Source organism: Suncus etruscus, chromosome 1 (assembly GCF_024139225.1).
Source record: "Suncus etruscus isolate mSunEtr1 chromosome 1, mSunEtr1.pri.cur, whole genome shotgun sequence".
NCBI classification, from domain to species: domain Eukaryota; kingdom Metazoa; phylum Chordata; class Mammalia; order Eulipotyphla; family Soricidae; genus Suncus; species Suncus etruscus.
This window is the reverse complement of record NC_064848.1, coordinates 77,711,100-77,724,321: the sequence shown is the minus strand read 5'-3', so window position 1 is coordinate 77,724,321 and position 13,222 is coordinate 77,711,100. Positions and strand designations below refer to the sequence as shown.

The following is a 13,222-nucleotide window of genomic DNA, read 5'->3' as shown; positions in this document are numbered from 1 at the left end:
ATAGCACAACTCCTTTTTCCTGTGTGTGTGGTGTGTGTGTGTGTGTGTGTGTGTGTGTGTGTGTGTGTGTGTGTGTGTGTGTGTAATGTATAACAAGTTATTTGGGTGAAAAGAGGGAGGAGAGGGACCAGAGTGATAACACAGCGATAGGGTGTTTTCCTTGCATGTGGCCAACCTGGTACTGACCCCGGTTCTATCCCCTGCATCCCATATGGTCACCCGAGCCAGCCAGGAGAAATTTGTTTTGGGTTTTTTTTTTTGGGGGGGGGGTGGGCACACCAGGCGGCACTCAGGGGTTACTCCAGGCTCTGCACTCAGGAATCGCCCCTGGCAGGCTCAGGGGATCTTATGGAATGCCGAGATTTGAACCAGTGTCTGTCCTGTTTTGGCTGCATGCAAGGCAAACGCCCTGTAGCTATGCTATAACTCCGACCCCTAGCAGGAGCAATTTCTGAGTGCAGAGCCTGGAGTTAACAGCTGAGTGCTCCTGGGAGTGGCTCAAAAACGAAAACAAAAATAAAAACAAAAAAGGGGAGAATAGGAGAGAGGTAAATAAAGATGTGCTCTGGAGAACATGAGCTTCTCCAACATGGAAAAGCAAAGTATGCACCCTAAGCCAGGATGAGTGGGTTATTTATCTAAAATGAGAAAATATAAGTACAATGTAAGAAAGTACACATCTCTCAAAGAGATGTAGGCAAGTGCATCTTTTGTTTGGTTTTGGTTTTGTTTGGGGGCTACATCCTGTGGTACTCAGATATTAGTCCCATCTTTGTGCTCAGGAAACTATATGAGGTGACAGGGATTGAACTCAAGTTGGCCACATGCAAGACAAGCCCTTACCTCATGTACTATGTCTCTGGCTTCTAGAACTTTAATTGTAAATAGTATTAGGTAGAGTCCAAGTATAAAACCTACATAATGTTAGTGCTTCTTAAAGAATTTTTGTGATTGGACATTAGCAATAAAGGGAAAATAAAATCAGAGAGCTGCCTACCTTACTAAATACTCCAACAGTTCAGACGTGCAAGTGTAGTTTGGGAGATCACTGTACCCAGGCATCTTGCAATCCTCTCACTAAATTCATTCCTTCCACAGGAAGGAATAGCTCTCCTTGAACAGCACCTGCTACCCTAAATCCCTTACTTTGCATTAACATTGGCTGTGAGATTGTCCCCTAACTCTGACCTTTCTATTTAAGGATGCGACTTTTTAGCAACCTTTGGCCTAAGGGTCAGAAGTTAAGCTGTCCATTCTCCCAAATTCCTTTCTTCTTGTGCCTTTTAGAGGACAAAGACAATTGAATATTAACATACATATTTTGGCCATATAAAGCTATTCTTAGATGTTGAACCTCATAAGGCAGATGTTGCAAGAACATTGAAAGACATAATGAGAAAACACTTCAACAAAAGCCTTAGACATGGTGTTTCTAAAAAAAAAAAAAGAGCCAATTTAAGGTTAATATTTTTATTTAGTCATACAGTATTTTAGCACCAATCCCTTCAGTAGTGTCCACTTTTCTCCACCAATACCCCCTCTTACCTCTACTTGCCTGCCTCTCATCAGTCTGCTTCTACAAAAAGCACATTATGCATAAATTTTTGTATTGTGATTATAGTACTATTGCTAAAAGGGTTTCATTCATAACACTGTACTACCTTTAAACACCACCTCCTTCTCCCAGTTGAACACTTCTCTCCAAAGACTTAGACTCTTTCATAACCTATCCACCAGTTCCCTCAAGTGGCTTGTTTCCTACTAAATACCAGTTCTTATGTTTTTTATTTTCCTTGTTTTCACCATTATGTTTCTTTTACCCAGCATATGAGAGAGATGGTTCTGCATGTCTCCCTCTGACTAACTTCACTCAGCACTATGCTCTCCCAGTCCTTCTATGTAGCAGCAAATTTCACTATTTTTTCTTATGGATGAATAATATCCCCTTTTATATATGTATCATAGCTTCTTTATCTAGCCATGCATTCTTGAAAACTTGGGTTGTTTCCAGAATTTGATTATTGTGGATAGCTCTACAAGAAACATAGAGGTGAAAAGTCTTTTCTACATTTTGTGTTTGGGATATATTCCAAGAGTAGAGTTGCTTGGTCAAATGGAAGTTCAATTCTTACATATTTTTAGGAATGTCCATATTGTTTTTCAGATAGCATGTTTAAGTTTTGCTTGAGTGTCATTGTTTAGGGTCAATTAAAAGAGTATTCTTAACAGAGGAAGTTTTTATTTAAATATTTTTAGCTAATTAAAGAGCCATTGTTTACAAGTTTATTAATAGTTGAGTTTTAGGCTTATAATATTTCAACAGTAATCCCACCACCAGTGTCAATTCTCGTCACTGGTACTCCCATACTCCACCATCCATTACCCCCACCTGCCTCCTTGGAAGGTACGTTACAAAGTATTGTTTAGATCTCATGTTTTTAGTGTTGTTGAATTGGTGTTTTGACTATATAGATATACCATTCACCCAAGATATATATAGATATATAAATAGATCTATAAATAACCATTCTCCCAATATCACCAATGTAACCAAAGCCCTGACCCCTGTTGCTCCATTACTTCCCTTTCTCACCTTCTTTCTTTCTACCTTAATTTTTTTCCTGTCCTTCTCCTTCCTAGGATCTGGGTCAAGAAAGATCAAGGAATCCCCCCTTCACTACATTACATTTCCTCATCTAGTAATTCTATATACTATAGTTAAATGAGATCCTATGTTTGTCTTTTTCTTCTGACTTACTTCACTCAACATGTCACCTTCCAGTTCCAATCAAGTTCCAGAAAATTGCATGATTTCATTGTTCATGTATAATTTTTCATTATGTATATGCACCACTTCTTCATAATCCATAATCCATAATCTGTCACTAGACACCTGCTTAGTTATTCCACATCTTAGCTATTATACTAAGTGTAGAATAAATAATGGTATATATACATATTTTTGAATGAATGTTTTTAAGTCCTGAGGATAAAATACCCAAAAGTGTAATTTTTGAGTCATATGGCAGCTCAATTCTAAGTTTACTGAGAACTCTCCATACCATTTTTTATAGGATTGAACCTTACAACATTCCCAACAGCATGGATAAGTGATAGACTGAACCTTATTTTACCCAAAACAAAAATCATCCCCTGTTCTTTTGTATCTGTATTTGTTTACAACTTGGTTTTACCCCAAAACAGAGATTGTCTTACATGTAAACCTGGATGGAACTGGTTCAAGATAGCCTGAACTATCTGTTCTTACTCTGTCCTTACTCCCCCACCTGGGGGAGTAAAAATAATGGTTCTGGCAGGCAGCTTGCTCTTGATATGAAGTAGAAGATTCCAGACTACATATGTTTCACCCTCAGCCTGGTTTGGATTAATTTGTGCAGAGACTCTGATTCAGACCTGCTCACTTGGGGTTGAAAATATGGTGTGAGGGGTGATTTTACAAATGGAACTCAAACAGTGACTCAGGGACCCAAAAAGACTCCAATGATGGATTATCACCATGACAGCCTCCTTAAGCTGGGCTGAGTGTGCAGTGCCCTTCAATGGAACATTGATGCACATGGTCCCTATTCTGTATAGCTTTATATTGCTCTGGTCCATCTACCTGCATTTCTAGCTTAGGACTACATGCTAGGATCCCTAGAGATTCTTCCTTGCACATGCCCCAAGAGGAGAGGTGTGCCTACCCAGTAGTAACAAGGTCTTAATATAAAGGCCTTCCCAAGGCTAATATTTTATCTTTTACTACTGGCACTAAACCAATTTTTTCTTTTATTACTGGCACTAAGACCCCTGATATTCCACGAAGGATGATAAGCAGGCTACCATCTCTGCAGACTCAGAGTCTGAAAATGGCTCGACCAGAGATATCCTCACAGTCCAAGCCCAGAATCAGGTAGACAAGCCAATGCTGGCAATCCAAGTTCTGGTACTGTCAAATGGTTCAATATCTGGAATGGTTATGAATTTATCAACAGAAATGACACCAAAGAAGATAGCTTTATTCTCTGGACAGTTTTTTTTTTTCTGCTCTTTTTTTCTTTTGTGGGTGGTGGTGGTGATCTGGACAGTTATTAAGAGAAACACTCCCAGGAAGTTTTTGTGTGGCATTAGAGGTGGGGGGAATGTGGAGTTTGATATCATAAAAAGAGAGGAGGGTCAAAAGCTACGAGTGTATCCAGACCAGGTAGAGTGCCAGTGAAAGGTAATCGGTAGCTCTCAATTGACATAGATTCTATTGATTCATCCCCTAGCCTCACTCACCACCCATAGTAGCAGAGATCACCTCAGGCAGGACAGAAACAGGCAGTGAAGGGAAGAAGGCTGAAAACAGGGCAGTGTCCCAAATGCTGACACCTAACACCTTTCTTCTTTGTGCAAGGATGTTGGCCGCCCAACCTGCAGCAGCTTATTGAGGTCACTGATGGGGTAGAAGCCAAAGACATAGCTACTCTGGAGGGGGACCAACATCAGGAAGAAGAGTGGATCCCGTCACCCAGATTCTGGCCCAGGTGCTGAATGCCTTTCTATCCCATGTACTTCAGCAACCTACCACAGAAGGTGGAGATGGAGAAACCAAGCCCAGTCAAAGTTCAGCTGAGGAGAAGCTAATTTCAGAACCTCCTGTACCTGGGTCATTACCAAAAATTTAACTTTATTCTAGGTTAATCTTGACTCTATTTGCATTGGTCACTATATTGCTGGTCAAACAGTGGTTCTACTTGTATATATCTTAATAACTACTCTTTTGGTCTATGCCTAACTGCAAACAGATAAACTCTAGAGGTTTAATATTAGCTTGCACGGTTCCAGGAAATGCATATGTTGTTAGATTCTTAATGGTTCTCAGCTATCCTGTTGAACGTTTCTAAATTGCTATAATATTTGATTGTGTGTATCATTTAGCAACTTATTCTCAAATTAAGTATATCTGCAAAAAATTTCTAAGTATGTCTGCAAAATGTCTCTGTCTACAAAAGTCTATGGAAAAGAAACTTGGACTTTTACTTCAGTGCTCATTATAAGAATGTTTTAGCAAACTTATTTTTAATTTATGTATATCTGCAAAAATATTCTAATAATTTTGTTTAGAGAAGTCTATGAAAAAGGAACTTGCTCTAGATGCTCTAGACCAGGGGTCTCAAACTCGCGGCCCATGGGCCGCAAATGGCCCTCCATACAACATTTTGTGGCCCTGCCCTAGAGGAATCTTTTTTTGTTTTGTTTTAGTTGTCTAGGTCACACACCCCCAATGTTCAAGGCTTACTACTGACTTTGCACTCAAGGATCACCCCGATTTAGCCTCCTGCGGCCCGCAGGTAAACTGAGTTTGAGACCCCTGCTCTAGACTCATATTATAATGCTTGGTGTAAGAATGTTTAGGAACTTGTTTTCAAATTAAGTATATCTGCAGAAAGGTTCTAATGTTTATGTTCTAGATAAGCTTATGGAAAAACTGTGATAAGTATAAGACAAGGATATGGAAAAAGGCTGATTGTTTTGAGAATGATTATACACAATCTAACCTATGATGCTTTTACAGCCAAGTCTAATCTCACTAGCAGCAATTGGTAGGAATTAGCTACAACAGTAACTGGCTTAACATTTTCTCATCACATTACTTTTTTTTTTATTTGTCTCATCACATTACTTGATGCAAAAAGTTCTTTTTTTCTTTTTATTTACCCAGCTTTTATGGTGCTGAGTCAAAATAACAACATCTTTTATAAGTTCTCATCTAGGGTTCCCACTTCTTGCAGAGAAAAATAGAACATTGGGGCCAGAGCAGTGGTGCAAGTGGGAGGGCATTTGCCTTGTAAGCGCTGACCTCGGACAGATTGCAGTTCAATCCCCTGGCATCCTATATGATCCCACAAGCCAGGAGCAGTTTCTGAATGCATAGTCAGGAGAAACCCCTGAGCGTCACCAGGTGTGCCTCCAAAACAAAGAACAAAAAACAAACTAAAACAAAAAGAACATGACTTATGTATCCCTCTCAATTGTTTGAATAAAAAAGGGGAGTGTTAGATTAACTTAATTTTATCCAAAACAAAGACCATTCCTGGTTTCTTTGTATCTGTTTACAGTGTGGTTTCCCCAAAAACAAACTGCATCTCTGGTTTCTTTACATTTTTTTTACAACTTGGTTTCACCCAAAACAAAGATCATCCCTGGTTCTTTTGTATCTGTTTACAACTTGGTTTTACACTAAAATAGAGATTTCTTACATGTAAACCTGGGTGGGACTGGCTCAGGATAGCCTGAGCTATCTATCCTTACTCCATCAGGATAGCCTGAGCTATCTATCCTTATTCTGTTCATACTCCACCACCTGGGGGTGGTGTCTGTACTCAATACAAAGACAGTTTTGGCAGGCAGCTCACTCTTGATACAAGGTAGAAGATTGCCAGACTACACGTGTTTCACCTTCAGCCTGGTTTGGATTATTTAGTGCAGTGACTCTGCTTCAGACCTGCTCACTAAAGGTAGGAAATATAGTACTAGGGTGATTTACCAGATGAGAGCTCCTTTTCACCACTGAAAATAAAAATCCATGAATATGAGATCTCCTAACATGCCATGTTTCTAACCCCTTGGGTTATTTTTAATTATGAGAACAAAGATGCAAAGAAAGAGGACAAGGTAAAGTTACAGTGGAAGGACAATCACCCATAACATAATTCTCAGAAGAAGTCCCCTTGCTGATATCTTAACTTTGAACTTTCAGCCAAAGAACATTAAGATAAATAAAACAGAATCCATGTACAATTACTTTGTCCCTCAAGTCCCCAGATTGTAACACATTATAATATTTCTTAACAGCACACAAGGCAATCTAAAGCCATAAAACTTACGTAACTCCTTAAACATTAGAGGCATAGTATTTTTTACATTTCCATGTACATACATATTATCTTAAGTTAACCTCAAATTTTAAGTGCTTTTTTTTAAGGATTAGAGTCGAAGGAACACAGTAAAAACGGTGTTAGAGTGGCAATTATTGTTTGCATAGGCCCACCAAAATATGAGGGGAATGGAAAGGAATAACCTTGACCTAAATACAAAGAGACCCTACCCCTGAAGTTTCCTGGCATAAGACCTACTCTAGGCTCCAGGCAAGCTAGATCGTCCCATCCAAGACATTGTCTGTAGTGCCAACACACTTTTATTTTTCACACAGTCTCTGTTGTTGGTATCATGTTTCTGTATTAAAGATCCTGGAATCTGCATATCCTACATTGAAGTCAGGATGTGGAGCATCCTCTTGTTTCACCTCACCATTAAAGGGCAATGCAGAGAGCCCTGTCCTGTAAGCAGGTCGTTGTTGTTAAGTCTTCTGAGCTTTAAGGGAAGTCTCTTTTGAGCAGGTCGATGTCTGAGCAGTGGTAGGGTTTTCTGTGGTAGAGGATTGCTTCCAGGTGATGTTATAGACAAACCTTGATGTTTTGTGGATGGCTTCCCTGTTCAGGGGTGAATGGAAAATGCCCTTTCTTCTGAGGCCTGTGCCAGGTCGTTATGTCAATGTTCAGGGTGTAAGGTCCCTTTGCACTACAAGACTTGTGTGTTCCAATCTCTATTAGATAGGATCTTATTTGTATGTATAGTATTTTCCCATTTTAATGTGCCTATGCAAAAAAGTCTGCTAACACATTCTTTTTTTTTTTTTTTTTGGTTTTTGGTTTTTGGGCCACACCTGGCATTGCTCAGGGGTTACTCCTGGCTGTCTGCTCAGAAATAGCTCCTGGCAGGCACGGGGGACCATCTGGGACACCGGGATTCGAACGAACCACCTTTGGTCCTGGATCGGCTGCTTGCAAGGCAAACCAAGGCAAACGCCGCTGTGCTAACACATTCTTGTAGAGCATGCAGCATGCATGTCTCTATTTATTAGGGAAGCACGCACCAGAGTGGCTTTTGGCTTTCCTGGTGCAGTGCCTAATTTTCCTCCCAAGAAATATCTGCCAGAAGGCCCATTGGAGAAGTCAATCATTGACCCTTGCGTGGATTACTGGCTATAATTCTGGCATGGCTGTGACATTACATTTTCTCTTTTCCTTTTATTTGATTTTGTCTCCTTTTCTACTACAGAAATTCAGCCTTAGCTATCCTGCAGTCACAAAGAAATTTCAGTACCAAAGAAAGCCCACCAAAAGCTCCCTGATTGCTAGTTTATTTGTAACTCTTACTTCAAGTATAACCTGATACCAGCAGCTTGTTTTTCTGAGTCTAGCTCCATGATGGTAAATAATTATTTCCACCACCCCCCCCAAAATCCATTTTCTGGCCACTGCAAATACATTTCTTCCAAAACCTGTTTCTCTCCTCCTGTTTCTTAAAAAACCTGCTTTTTGCTTACCCAAAAACACCTCCACCTCATCTTTCGCCTTACCTGTAGCAGGGCTCTTTCTCACCTACATCGGATAGTTTTTTAATATGTACATTTTAGGGTCCAGTACTATTGTGTTGTCCCTCCTAATGATCCTCTGCCCTTTATTTTCCCTGAAATTACCTTGCATACCAGAGTTGTGCTTAAAATGTCATCGGCTGAAAAGTAAAATTGTCTCTCGTCTCATAGACTGGGTCCCCATACAATGCATTTTGTGTGGTCTCAATTATTTCATATTTCATAATCGTCTGCCTCGTGAACCCGCTTTCTTTCGTGTAGGCTTTCTGACCCCACTAAGGTTTTGCTTAGGGACACAAGACGTCTGCAGCACATTCTACCACCTCTCACCTCTCACCTTAGCACCAAAGGTAACCCTTGATAATCCCTGAGCACTGTCAGGAACTCAAGAACTAAACCTAATTCCAGATCCAGCATCACTGGAAATGGTTCCTGGATCCAACAAAATCAAAGATTTAAATAACTGGGGAATGTTGGGAAGCATGAAGTCATTTAATTTAATTAAACTATACATTTCTGAAATTATGGAATATAAAGAAGGGTACATTGGGATCAAACTGTAATAAAACGTGCTGTGATATGGTATGGTGGAGGTGAGGGGCAGGAAAAAATGGATAGGTGAAATGAGTGAATTTATAAAAATCCTCTTATAAAAGAAAAAAAACAAAAGCACTTTGTTTCTTAAATAATTTATTTTCAATAAATTAAGAGTTAAATAGCAGTAAGTTAAAAGCTCACAAAATATACCAACAAATAAAAAAGAATTACTAAGCATTTAAAAAATGACTGTGAAGCTGGAGAGAAAATAGAGGGTTTAAGTTGCATGTAGCCAACCCCAGTCAGATCCTCCTACCCCTGCCAGGAGCACAGCCCTGAAAACCATTTGTACCATTTGGTGTGGTTCATACCCTACAGACTCCCCCAAAAGAGTGTCCTTTAACTTTCACCTTTAAATTGGGTATTTTTCAAGCTTTGGTTTTTGTATGTTAAGTTTTATTAGGTTCAAGCCACTACCGGAAGGAATAACGATCATCTATAGGCTCAAATGTTGAAAAGGGATCTATGAGACTGGAATCACTTCACAGAAATCACTTCACTCTTCCTTAGTGATCTACATTTCAAGTTTAGTGATTACTGTCCTAAGAATTTAGAGTTCAGGGGGACAGAGCGATAGCACAGTGATGGGGTGTTTGCCTTGCACGTGGCCAACACAGGATGGACCCAGATTTGATTCCCGGAAACCCATATGTTCCCCTGAGCCTATCAGCAGCGATTTTTGAGCGCAGAGCCTGGAGTAACCCCTGAGTGCTGCTGTGTGTGACCCAAAAACCAAAACCAAAACAAAACAAAACAAAAAAAACCCTACAGTTTAAACACTTTATATTTAACTGATGATATATTTCTTTATGATTCATTTGTACCCAACAGAAAAATTTAAACAATTGTGTTATCAGTGCTACACTGCCACTTGTGAAAAAGTTGGGTTTTTTTTGGGGGGGTGGGGACACACCTGGAGGCATCAGGGCTTACTCCTGGTTCTGTTCTCAGAAATCACACCTTGCATGCTGGTGTGCATGGGATGTCGGGTATCAAACCCGGGTCAGCAATATGCAAGGCAAATACCCTACCCGCTGTGCTATCACTCTGTCTTTCCTGAGGTCAAACAGGTAGCTAATGAAGTCCAGGACATAGGGCAAGCTTTTGTGGGTCCAGCCTTATACATTTCTCTTCAGTTATCAAATACATTAGGTTGATACTAGGTGAGCACTTTGTCATATGCATCTCCTTTGGTGATCAGTAATTTCTACCTAGACTTTTTTTTTGTGTGTGTGTGTGTGTGGTTTTTGGATCACACCCGGCAGTGTTCAGGGGTTACTCCTGGCTCTACGCTCAGAAATTGCTCCTGGCAGGCATGGGGGACCATATGGGACGCCAGGATTTGAACCAATGACCTTCTGCATGAAAGGCAAAAACCTTACCTCCATGCTATCTCTCCGGCCCCAATGCTTAGTAATTTATCAAAAATTTTATGCAGGGTCTTTTTAGATAATTCTATGCCCCTAATCTAGTTTTATAATTCTAACTCTTCCTGACTTCTCTAGAGCATTCTGTTATACTTTCACAGAAATGTCCTCTGTGTATACAGACCAAGATGCTGAGAACAATAACAACAACAAAAAGCGCAGGCACTCTGAGAAGACAGTTAAAATCCTATTTTCAGTCTTCTGTACAGAATCATGTAAAAACAAGTTAATTTAAGAAAACTGGGAAAATACTGTTTTGATTTAATGCCAAATGAGAGTGTCTGGAATACTATTCAATTGACAACTGACTTCAAAACTTTGAGAAGATGTGTACTATCATTTGTTAGTTTGGGGACAACTTAAGTCCATATAAGTTTATGAAAAGAAAATGCATATATGGAAGAAATTCCCTGGACTCTGTGCTTATGTTTCCCTAGACTATTCTACTCCAGAGGGAAGTGTACAGAATACAATTTAAATAAATGACCTAGCAGGAGAATACATTGTTTCAAATAAATGATTGTACTACTACAAAAGAGAATGCTATACAAAATTCAGTGACATTATGATCTTGCTTTGGGGGGAATGAGATTGAAGGGAGTCTCATCCAGCTTTCTTCTAAAAACCAAACCAAAGAGGCTTGTTTTAACCTTTCATAAATCAAGTATCTTCTTTCATAAACTTTTCATAACCTTTCATAAATCAAGTATCTTCTTTCTAGAGTAGAAGGAAATTTAAATTCATCTATTGTGTATATTCTGGCAATCCATAACCTCAAATCCAACAGTTTCTTGTGGCTCAGAAGGTTTCTTAAAACCAATGCACTGTCAAGAACTTTGGGGAAATGAAAGTCCCAGAGACAATCAAATGAATTTATTTATATTCTGTGCTCAACTATAGGATTCCTTTTTGAATCCTGGAGTGAGTGCAGGGAATGAGCTATGTGGTGATAAATTCTGCTAGGTACACTTTGTTTCATAACCTATGATATGATCTCTCCTAGGGTAAGATTGGGCCTATTCTCCTTAGCAAAGAATAAATAACAATTCATTAAAATTAAGTTTTACTATCCTATTTTCTACCTAAATCTTTTTGTCTGAACCATACTCCTGTTTAAAAAAATTAAATTGTAATGTTGGGCCTTCATAAATATACTTAAATTAAACCAGTCTTAAATCAGTAGGAACTCAGGCAGAATTTAAAATGTTATTAATTGATACATGAAACAAAGTGGTTAGACTGCCTATTTTAACTTCTCTTCTATAAGGACACAATTAACTCTCCATCATAAATTACCAAGTCCTTTTCTGTCATAAATATGATACCCTATTTGGCTTGGAGATACATATACATGACTGACTCAATGCTAATTATACCGCACATTTCCACAGAGACAAGGAATGCCAAGCACTTCCACACAATCACACAATCCTCACTCATCAAGAGTGATTTTTCTCCATAAGCTTTTCCCACAAGTCTCCAGGTTGGTTTCCACAAGGGTTGTCCTGGCATGGGTCAACTTCATCCTTGCTTCACTATGTTTTTTGCTCAAGATAATCCTTAGGACTTGTCAGGAAGAAAGAGGTTTTGGAGCCATATCCCTCTTCTAACTCATCCATCCTTTCTTAAAACTGGAAACAACATTGAGTAAAGCAGGATTTTAAACCACTTTGAAACCTGCAATTTGTATCATACACTTTATGCATTTGGGTACAGACAAAATAGAGACAGGTGGTTCTGCAAATTGCAAGGCCAGAGTGCTCATGGCCTCCTGTTGGTTCCCGGAGCACCTTCTACAGAGCTTAAAATCATGTTTCCAAAGTCTCAAGCTGACTCTGAAACATGCAAAAGGCTGTCCACAGTCAGCAGCTACTGAACAAGTTATACTCTGGAAGGGGATAGATAGGCCACACTGTGGAATGGAGTGGCCTTTGCCAGGTGAAGGAATCTGGTGGTCAACAAGCAGAGTCCTATCCGGAAGATGAGGTGCTGGGGGTAAGGAGTCCCAGGATGTTTTCCTGAGCAACCACTCCTGCCTGCTGCAGGCTTTGCTCTCCTAAAACCTTGACCAAGAAGTTGATGTATCTCATTGCCAGGCGAAGTGTTTCATTCTTGCTGAGCTTTTTGTCTGGAGGGTGAGTGGGGATGAGCTTCCTCAGCTTAGCAAAGGCACTGTTGACATTCTGCTGCCTCCATCGCTCCCTGGTATTGGCAAAGATCTTCCTGGTCATGCTTGGAATCCTGAGTCAGGAAAGAGAAAGAGCCCATGGGCCAATACCTTGTCAAAGATCAGGAAGAGGCATGTCCTGCCAAAAACTTGAGAGGTGAGATATCTTCTACCCAGTTTTTAGAAATTAATTTTAAAAGTTTTGGAGCAAAATTACATGTGTTCAGGGGCTATACATGGCTCTGTGCTTAGGAGTGACACCTAGAGAGTGCTCTGGGGATCAAATATAATGCAGGGAATTTGAACCAACTTTGGTGGGATTCAAGGAAAAATCTTAATCTCTAATACTATCTATTCAGCCCTTGTTTCCTTAAAGCAGTGGTTCTCAAATAGTGGGGCATGCCCCCCAAAGGGGGGTGTGAGGCTCCATAAAGGGGGGCATGTTTGACCTCAGCAAACACTGTCATAACAAGCTAAGCCCTGTGTTTATGTCTCTGTATGTCTCTGGAGCTGAGCGTTGCTGTGTCCTGCTTCAAACCCCGCTTCGAAAAGCTATGCATTGCAAAACGTAATCATTGTAGCCATTAATCCAGACATCACCTTTGATTA

At 39.9% G+C, this 13,222-nt stretch overlaps 1 protein-coding gene across 1 annotated transcript; it reads right to left on the bottom strand.

The window, feature by feature from the left end:
- Positions 1 to 12,106: 12,106 nt before the first annotated feature.
- TAL2 (TAL bHLH transcription factor 2) lies at positions 12,107 to 12,677 on the bottom strand. The gene is given in 2 exon segments (XM_049774290.1): positions 12,107 to 12,445; positions 12,447 to 12,677. Coding segments are annotated over 2 exon segments (570 nt in total).
- Positions 12,678 to 13,222: the final 545 nt, after the last annotated feature.